This window comes from Miscanthus floridulus, chromosome 12, assembly GCF_019320115.1.
Source record: "Miscanthus floridulus cultivar M001 chromosome 12, ASM1932011v1, whole genome shotgun sequence".
Classification (NCBI taxonomy): domain Eukaryota; kingdom Viridiplantae; phylum Streptophyta; class Magnoliopsida; order Poales; family Poaceae; genus Miscanthus; species Miscanthus floridulus.
This window is the reverse complement of record NC_089591.1, coordinates 36,517,517-36,527,467: the sequence shown is the minus strand read 5'-3', so window position 1 is coordinate 36,527,467 and position 9,951 is coordinate 36,517,517. Positions and strand designations below refer to the sequence as shown.

General features: G+C 53.4%; 1 protein-coding gene across 1 annotated transcript; it reads right to left on the bottom strand.

Annotated features, from left to right (window-relative positions):
* Positions 1-2,554: 2,554 nt before the first annotated feature.
* Positions 2,555-3,127, bottom strand: LOC136495707 (uncharacterized). Its single transcript, XM_066491565.1, has one exon. The coding sequence runs from the start codon at positions 3,125-3,127 to the stop codon at positions 2,555-2,557; it is 573 nt and encodes a 190-aa protein (XP_066347662.1).
* Between the last annotated feature and the right edge of the window lie 6,824 nt (positions 3,128-9,951).

The following is a 9,951-nucleotide window of genomic DNA, read 5'->3' as shown; positions in this document are numbered from 1 at the left end:
TCTGTTGGTTTTAGACTTTTGGGCTGGTCCAAAAGAAGAAAAGGCCATTCTTCTAGGCCGAGCCTTGGCATGGAAGCCTGTCCTCGAGGGACTCTGGGTTTATGAACCCGACATGTTGAATTCCAAGGATCAAGCAATAGATGCCTTTGTCAAATTCAAAGCTCAGGCAGAGAATAGGTGTGGGCACTAGATCAAGGTACTCAGGTCAGATAGAGGAGGTGAGTTCTTAGTTGGTGTGTTTCAGGGAGTGTGTGATGAAGCTAGAATCAAGAGACAGTTCACAGCTCCATACTAACCACAATAGAATGGAGTTGTGGAGAGGAAGAACGGGACAATTATGGAAATGGCATGAGCTTTGTTGAAAAGTATGAAGATCCCTGGAAGGTTTTGGGCAGAAGCAGTCAGACATTCAGTGTATCTACTAAATAGGTTACCAACCAAGGCAATTGGTGACAGAACTCCATATGAGGCATGGAATGGCAGGAAGCCATATCTTGGTCACTTGAGGATTTTTGGGTGCAAGGGCCATGTTAGACCAGGAGTGTCACATTTGAAAAAGCTTGATGATAGAAGTGTGCCAATGGTTTACTTTGTCATAGAAGATGGCAGTAAAGCTCACAGGATGTACAACCCTCAAAACAACAAAATTGTGGTTAGTAGAGATGTTGTATTTGAGGAAGCAGTGATGTGAAGCTAGGATGTTGCAGAAACTGAAGATTTTTCAGTGGAACTAGAGAATGGTCAATTCTTTCCTCAAATCATTCCAACAGTTGTTGATGATGGAAATGCTCAGGATGATCATCAGTCAGGTGATTTAGGAGGAGCAGACAGTGGTGGACAACATTCAGTTGCAGGGGGAGGTACTGAATCAGTAGGAGCTGGGAGTCATTCAGTTACTGTTCATAGTCCGGCAACAACAGTGCAGTCTATAGCACCACAGTATTCAGGTCAGAGCTCAGGGTGGAATCATGATATGATGGATGTTTATGATAGTGATAACTTTGATGAAACTCCATAGAGATTTAGGAGTCTCAATGAGGTCTATCAAAATTCTAATGAGATTGAGTTAAATTCTAACACTGAAATAGAAGCTTTACTAGCAGTCATGGAGGAGCCCTCTTGTTTCAGATATGTAGTGACTGATCCAAAATGGGTTGAGGCCATGGATAGTGAGATCCAGTCAATCTGCAAGAATGGGACTTGGGAGCTTGCTGTGTTACCACCTGGATAGAAGCCAATTGGGCTCGATAGAAGCCAATTGGGCTCAAATGGGTTTACAAGCTCAAGAGGAATTCTAATGGAGAGGTGGTGAAACATATGGCTAGGTTGGTTGCTAAAGGCTATGTGCAGAAGCAAGGTGTTGACTTTGAAGAAGTGTTTGCACATGTTGCTAGGCTAGATACAATCAGATTGATTTTGGCCCTAGCTGCAAATAGAGGCTAGCAAGTACATCACCTTGATGTCAAATCTGATGTTCTTAATGGTGAATTGGAAGAGGAGGTGTATGTAGCACAACTAGAAGGCTATGTTGAGAAGGGAAAAGAACAAATGGTTCTGAAGCTAAGTAAAGCCCTATATGGTTTGAGACAGGCACCAAGAGCCTGGAATATGAAGCTTGACAAGACTCTGAAGATGTTGGGGTTCAGCAAGTGTGCAAGTGAACCAGCTGTGTATAAAAGAGGTGTTGGGAAAATACAGTGATACTTGGGGTGTATGTGGATGACTTGATTGTGATAGGAGAGGATATCTCAGAAGTGGCAAACTTAAAGAAGCAAATGACTTCATGGTTTGAGATGAGTGACTTGGGATTATTGTCATTCTATCTTGGGATTGAAGTAGAGCAGCAAGAAGATTGCATCACAATCAAGCAAATTAGTTATGCCAAGAAAGTATTGTCTCAATTTGGGATGATGGATTGTAATCCCACAAAATTCCCAATGGACCCAGGTGCTAAACTTGATGCAGACAAACAGGGGGAGAGAGTTGATGCTACTGCATGCAGGAGGATCATTGGGTGTCTCAGGTACTTGTTACACACAAGACCTGATCTCTCTTTCTCTGTTGGCATGGCAAGCAGGTTTATGGAGAAACCAACAATGATGCACATGAAGGCTGTCAAGCAGATCATGAGATACTTGAAGGGAACACTGAGGTTTGGTTTGGTGTATACTCAAGGGAGAGAAGAACTGTTGGTGGGTTACACTGACTGTCAAGGGCCTCAAACCCTCGGGTAGCGGGAAATTGACTATGTAGCTCGTAGTCGCGACCCGTCTTCTCCGGCGAGGTTTTGCCCCTCAGCCGTAGGCTTAGGTTTTGGAGAGAAAGAGATTAGGGAATAATTCTTGCCTGATTTCCTCAATGTCCCAGTTACAATATATGGCCTAAGGCCTCCAACTGACGTGAGCCATTATTCCTAGAATTAGGGAATAAAAATAGCAACTAATCCAAAATAGCAACTAATCCTATTTTCGTCCTAGCCACTGGTGGGTTGCTTGACCTAGCCATCCCGCGCACGATCAGCGCGTGCCGCGGCGCGTCGCACATCTCTGGTGCGTCAGCACTTGGTGTAGGTCTGGCCCCACATGACATCTCTTCCCCCCTCGAGAGCCAGCTCGTCCTCGAGCTGGAACACCGGATAGCGCTCTGGGAAGGTGTCGAGGTCTTCCCATGTCGCTGAAGCTGCAGTCTTGCCCTTCCAGTGGACTAGCACTTGCTGGACGCCACGTGCAAGACATGAGCGCACGATGTGCTTAGGCTCGGGCTCGATAGCACCATGGTGAATGGCCGGCAGGGTAGGTGGAGCAGCCGGTACGGGCCCAATGAACTTCTTGAGGAGCCCCACGTGAAACACATCATGCAGTTTGGCGTGTGGAGGAAGCTTGAGGCAGACGACGACGGGGTTGATAAGCTCGACGACGCGGTATGGCCCGAAGAAACGGGGCTTTAGTTTGCCCTTGGTGACTTGGGGCAAGGAAGCCGGGGCACGATGACGAAGACGAAGGAGCACCATGTCGCCCACTGCATAAGAAACCGGGCGGTGGACCTTGTCGTAGTACTTCTTCTGGATGGCCTGCGCTTGCTCCAGGTGGTAGCGAACATCCATTAGGAACTCCTCTCGGTCCGCCATGTGCTGAGCGATGGTGGCCACATGTGTCTACCCGGTTCGTAAGACCGAATGGTGGGGGGGTCACGGCCATAGGCCACCCTAAAGGGCATGTCCCGCAGCGACGTCTGGTAGGCTGTGTTGTAGACGTACTCGGCCCACGAAAGCCAGCGGACCCATTGCCGAGGCCGGTCACCGGTAAAACAATGGAGGTACATGACGATGACGCGGTTGGCCGCCTTGGTCTGGCCATCAGCCTAGGGATGGAAGGCGGTAGTCATGTGCAACTTGGTGCCCATGAGCCGCAGGAGTTCCCTCCAGAACGTGGAGGTGAAAATGGGGTCCCGGTCTGACACCATAGACTGGGGAACACCGTGGAGCCGAACAATGTCTGTGAAGAACGCCTGCGCCACGGACTCTGCAGTATAGGGGTGAGCCAATCGGATGAAGTGACAATACTTGCTAAAGCGGTCCACCACCGTGAGGATCACCGACTTCCCACCCACGCGAGGGAGGGCCTCCACGAAGTCAAGGCCGATGTCCACCCAGACTATCGTTGGTACCGGTAGTGGCAGGAGTAGACCAGTGGGGTGGAGCTGCTCAGACTTGTACCGCTGGCATGTGTCACATGTGCGGACCAAGTCCTGGACCACACGGCACATGTCAGGGAAGTGGAAATCACGGCGTAGTCGATGTAGAGTGCGCTGCACCCCCTCATGGCCATCCGCGTGTATGGCAGCCAACACCTCCTGGAGCAGTGGGGACGATGGCGAAATGTAGAGCCTGGAGTCGAACATGACCATGCCATCGCATAGGCCCCAAGGCGCTCCCCGGGAACCAGCCATAAGTGCGTCACGGGTGGCGACGAGGGCGGGATCCGTGGCCTAGGCTTGACGAAGGCACTCGATGTAGTCGAAGCGGGGTGCTGAGATGGCCAGCACCACCCCCTCCTCCATGTCATGGCATGATAGGGCGTCAGCCACTGTGTTGGAGGCACCCAGCTTGTATTCCAACTTGAAGTCGAAGCTGAGGAGCTTGCCCACCCAGTGGTGCTGCGAGATGGTCGCCAAGCGCTGGTCGAGGAGGTACTTGAGGCTGTAGTGGTCGGTGTGCACCATGAACCGGCGTCCCCAGAGGTATGGCCGTCAATGGCGAATGGCAAGGACGAGGCCGATCAGCTCCCGTTCGTAAGCGGCGAGAGCTCAATGATGAGGTGCCACAGGCTAGCTAAAGAAGGCCAGCGGATGCTTGTCCTATAAGAGCACTGCGCCGAACCCGTGCGTGGAAGCGTCGTACTCAACGACAAACGTCCTGTCGAAGGACGGCAGAGCGAGGACCGGTGCAGAGGTGACGGCGTGCTTCAGCGCCTGGAATGCTGCAGCGGCCTCTTCAGTCCAGTGGAAGCCATCCTTCTTGGTGAGGGACGTGAGGGGTGTGGTGATGGTGCCGTAGTCGTGGACGAACTTGCGGTAGTAGCCCGCCAAGCCAAGGAAGCCACGGACCATGCATGCCGAGCGTGGCTAGGGCCAGTCCAAGACTGCTTGTACCTTGGTCGGATCCATGGCGACGCCTGCCACGCTGATGACGCAGCCGAGGTAGGAGCTGGAGTCAACGCCGAAGGTGCACTTGGAGCGCTTGACGAAGAGGCGGTGCTGTCGGAGCACGAGGAGCATGGCATGGAGGTGGCGCAGGTGATCCACCCAAGTGGAGCTGTAGATGAGTATGTCATCAAAAAACACAAGGACAAACCGGCGAAGGAAGATGCATAGGATGTCGTTCATCAGGGCCTGGAACGTGGCGGGAGCGTTGCACAACCCGAAAGGCATCACCAGGAACTCGTAGAGGCCGTCATGCGTGCGGAACGCCGTCTTGGCGATGTCGGCGGGGCGCATGCAGACCTGGTGGTAGCTCGAGCAGAGGTCCAGCTTGGTGAAGAATTTGGCGCCGTGTAGCTCGTCCAGCAGCTCATCAACCACCGGGATCGGGTAGGCGTCCTTGACGGTGATGGCGTTGAGGGCTCTGTAGTCGACGCAAAAACGCCATGACCCATCGGCCTTCTTGACGAGGAGGACCGAGGACGAGAATGCCGAAGTGCTACGACGGATGATCCCTTGGTCCATCATGGCAGCGCATTGCCGCTCCAACTCGTCCTTGTGCGCGACCGGGTACCGGTAAGGGCGAACTGCCACCGGTGGAGCACCCGACAGAAGATTGATGGCGTGGTCACGGCCACGCTGGGGCGGTAGGCCACGGGGCTCTACAAACATGTTGGCGAAGGAGGCCAGGACGACATCGAGTAGTGGGTGGCCCTCGGCTGGTGCACTGGAGGCCAGCGCACCCGAGCTGGTCGCGGCGAGGGCAGGCCCATTCGGCCCCGCGACACCCTTCCAGCAGGTCGCCGTGCCTTGCCGTGTGAAGGAGAGAGTACCGGTGGCAAAGTCCCAGGAGAGGGGGCCCAGGACAGTCATCCACTGGGTCCCCAACACCAAGTCATAGCCCACCAGCGGCATGACGAAGAGGTCCGTGGCAAACTGGTCACCCTCGATGGTGATCGCGGCGTGACGAAGGACGCCGGTGCAGAAGATGTGTTCGCCGTTGGCCACCGTCGCTGTGAGGCGTGCGTGGCTCTGAAGGGGCAGCCCGGTCTGCTGCGTGGCACCCTCCGATATGAAGTTGTGCGTCGAGCCAGTGTCGAAGAGGGCGATCAGGGGCACGCCCGCCACCACCACGCGGAACTAGAGAGTGTCGTGTGCGTGGACACCCGCCACGGCGTGAAGGGAGTAGGCTGGTGACTCCACCGTCTGGTCGTCCTCCCCTGTATTGCCGTCCTCGGCGTCATCGTCCTCCAATGCGCTCTCTAGGAGGAAGAGGCGCTTGCACACCTTGTTGTGTCCGCAGGTGTACCTGTCATCGTAGTTGTAGCAGAGGCCCAGATGGCGGCGCTCCTCCTGCTCCGTGGCCGAGAGACGCTTGATCTGACGCCCCTCTATGTTGACCGTGGCCGGTGCGGCCGGCTTGGCTGGCGGGCCTGCCGTGATGGCCAAACGCTGTGGCTGGGCAGGGAGAGGTGCCCTGGGAGCGTGCCGGCCTTGTGGAGCTACGGCGGCGGTGTACTGCTCGCGCAACTCCATCTGCCGCGCCAAGCTCATGGCGGCCGCGAGGGACTGCGGATTCTGGACTTGCACGTCCAGGCTGAGCGGTGGCAGGAGCCCTCTCGTGAAGAGCTGGACGTGCTGCGCCTCCCCGAGCGGCCCGGCACACGGCAGAAGGGCCTAGAAGCGGTCCTAATATTCCGCCACGGTGCCCGTGCGCCGGCAATCCGCCAACTCGAACAGCGGGGCAGAGCGTAGTGGCGGGCCGTATCGCAGATTCAGCAACTCGGTGAAATGCCGCCAGGAAGGCGTGCCCTCATCTTGCTGGACCTGCATATACCACAGTTGGGTGCCGTCTTCAAGATTATACGACGCCATCCATACCTTCTCCTCCTCCATTATGCGCTGCTGGTGGAAGTAGGATTCACAGCGGTTGATGAAGATCAGCGGATCGGACTTGCCATCGTACCGCAGAAAGTCCATCTTTTGGAACTTCGGAGGTCGATCTTGATGGTGTTCGCCGGAGTGCTTGCTGCCCGATGGGCCAGTGGAGAGGGCGGCGATCGCCTTGGTGTTGGCCTCCGTGGTGGCCTGGAGGGTCTTGACGGCGGCGGCTAGGGCTTCGATGGACGCCCGGAGGTTGGCGTCGATGTCCCCCATGGTGGCTGCACCCGGAACGGCTGAGGATGACGCAGTGGGGGCTGGTGCGGCGGCCGGAGATGAAGAAGGCGCGGCAGATGCTGGTGGTGATGAGGAGGATGCGGCGGCGGTGGGAGAGGCGGGCCGGAACGACGAGGATCGCCGGGATCGTGATACCAGGTTGTCAAGGGCCTCAAACCCTCGGGTAGCGGAGCCTCGACTACGTAGCTCGTAGTCGCGACCCGTCTTCTCCGGCGAGGTTTTGCCCCTCAGCCGTAGGCTTAGGTTTTGGAGAGAAAGAGATTAGGGAATAATTCTTGCCCGATTTCCTCAATGTCTCGGTTACAATATATGGCCTAAGGCCTCCTACTGACGTGAGCCATTATTCCTAGAATTAGGGAATAAAAATAGCAACTAATCCAAAATAGCAACTAATCCTATTTTCGTCCTAGCCACTGGTGGGTTGCCCGACCTGGCCGTCCCGCGCGCGATCAGCGCGTGCCGCGGCGTGTCGCACATCTCTGGCGCGTCGGCGCCTGTTGTAGGTCCGGCCCCACATGACACTGACAGTGATGGTGGTGGAGATCTTGTTGGAAGAAGGAGCACTGGTGGAATGGCATTCTATCTTAATGAAGGGCTAGTGTCCTGGAGCTCTCACAAGGAGAAAACAGTGGCATTGTCATCTTGTGAAGCAGAATTTATGGCAGCAATAGAGGCAGCCAAACAGGCATTGTGGCTCAGGACATTGTTGAGTGAGCTAATTGCAACACAGCCAAGGATAGTGACACTGTTTGTGGACAACAACTCAGCCATTGCTTTGATGAACAACCCTGTGTTTCATGGCCGTAGCAACCACATTGATATTAAGTATCATTTCATCAGAGAATGTGTTGAGCGTGGGCAAATTCTGGTGAAGAGAGTTTGTACCACTGAACAGAAACCAGATGCACTGACAAAGCCTTTGCCGGCAGTGAAGCTTGGTGTCATGAGGCACCTGTTGGGTGTTCGAGAGCTCAGTGAGCATCAAGCTTAAGGGGGAGATTGTTGGAGTAATCTTGATTTTCACTGATGAAGCTGGAGCTGCAGTGAAGCTGGTGAAGCGGAAGCAGCAGCAAGTTTGAATTCAAGTGTTGGCGGGAACAGTTGACAAGGCTGGAGCCGGGTGACCGCACCCACATCGTGCGCTGAGAGCAGCAGTTGCGTTTTAGCCAACTTGTATCTTGTATCTAGTCATTTTTCATTCAGTAAGAGCGTGTGTAAGCTACTGGTATAAGTAGTCGGATGTAAGAGGTGTGTGTTAGCGCCTCAGAACCTTTGTAATCGTGTCTGTACTCCTTGTTATCCAGAGTAAAAAAGGGCACTGTCTCCCTGGCGGTTGCCGAGGGTGTTTGTCGTCAGTTCATCGTGTTCTTGCGCAAATCTTGATCTTTAGGCTTAGCCACCGTGTGATATTGCTTGTGATTGTTGATCCTGTGCTAGCAAGGCAAGCCCAGAGACGGTGCTGTTCTTGAGATACGAAGAAATGATGCGCGACCCAGTCAGCAACGTCATGAAGCTGGTGCGGTTTCTTGGACGGCCGTTCTCGCTGGCAGAGGTGGAAGCAGGGGTCGCCAGGGACGTGGTGAGGTTGTGCAGCGTCGAGAAGCTGAAAGATCTAGAGGTGAACCGGATTGGCTCAGGATCATCCTCCTCTCCCTGCAAGGCGTCCGTGAAGGTGCCTTCGTCAACAACTCCTACTTCAGGAGAGGGGAGGCGGGAGACTGGGCAAATCACATGACACCAGAGATGGCACGTCGTCTAGACACAGCCATGGAAGAGAGGCTCCATGGATCAGGTCTCTCCTTCGCGTGATCTCAATACATTGGTGTACTTTGTGTTTGTGACACATTCTCAAGAATATATATTAAATAAAGATTTCTCTGCATATGCACCAAGATCACGCAAGGCTGGCATGCCTTGTAGTGTGCATCTTATTTTACAAAGCCTAATACCTGAGTACTGACATACTGTAAGGCGCAAAGTATAACTGCGACGCATCTAGCGCCTGCTTGAGCCCGAGGGCCTCTGCGGCCTCCACGAACAACTCCATCCGGCGCCATGCCGGCAACTTATGGTTGTCCCCTCCTCCCGTCGGAACCTCCACGAAGCGCAGGTTCCCGGGTACGGCGCCGCATAGCTGCGCGAGGGAGGCAGCGGTTGACGGGAATGAGACTGCCACGGAGGGGGCGGCGTTGGCAAGGGCGCGCGCGACCATCAAGAGCTTCGTGGCGTCGGAGCTGAAGGGGAAGCACACCACGGCGACGTGCGGAGATCCCATCGAACGAAGCACGTGGAGGAGCAGAGCCTCAGTAGCATCTCAGGCTCTGGGTTCGACTCCTTGCATTGTGAGAGCGAATTTTCGTGTTACGCTTTAAATGGTAGGCGACGTTCTCGTCAACGGCGAGATGTCTATGGTGATTTTGTTAATCTCGAGAATTTGTCGACCCAGTCTTCAAATATGCACTGGTACAGAAAACGTTTTCACAGGCGGTGGTAGAGGCATTTATACAGGCGGCCAAGTCCACCGCCTGTACTAGGGGTCAGTACTAATCGGCGCCGCCTGTGAAAAAAGGGTTTTCACAGGCGGCTCACTTTGTCAGCCGCCTGTGTAAATAGTTATTTACACAGGCGGCTCACTTTGTCAGCCGCCTGTGAAAACCCATTTTTCACAGGCGGCTCACTCTGTGTGCCGCCTGTGTAATTATTTTTTTTATTTCAAATTTTAATATTTGCCTCCACACTGTACTATATTTGTCACACACACATATATATATATATATATAAAAGATATGCAAACATGAACCATAAAATTGCATCATATATACAACACATATAAATATTACAGATGTGTACACATGAAATCAAACATCAAGCATAAAATTACATATAATACACGTCATTTCATGTTATGAGTTCAACCATTTGGTGTTTACATGTCATTTCGTTTCAAGTTTAGACCTGCTAGGTCTGTCAGCGCTCTAAATCTTTCACTTGCTAAATCATCGGCTTCATAAAAATATGATCTGGTACTTGGAATTATTTCTCTCATAATAAAACCGCACAAGTCTGCTACTATAT

Excerpts from the sequence above, each read along its gene's own strand:
- LOC136495707 (XM_066491565.1), bottom strand. The coding sequence starts at position 3,127 with ATGGCGGACCGAGAGGAGTTCCTAATGGATGTTCGCTACCACCTGGAG.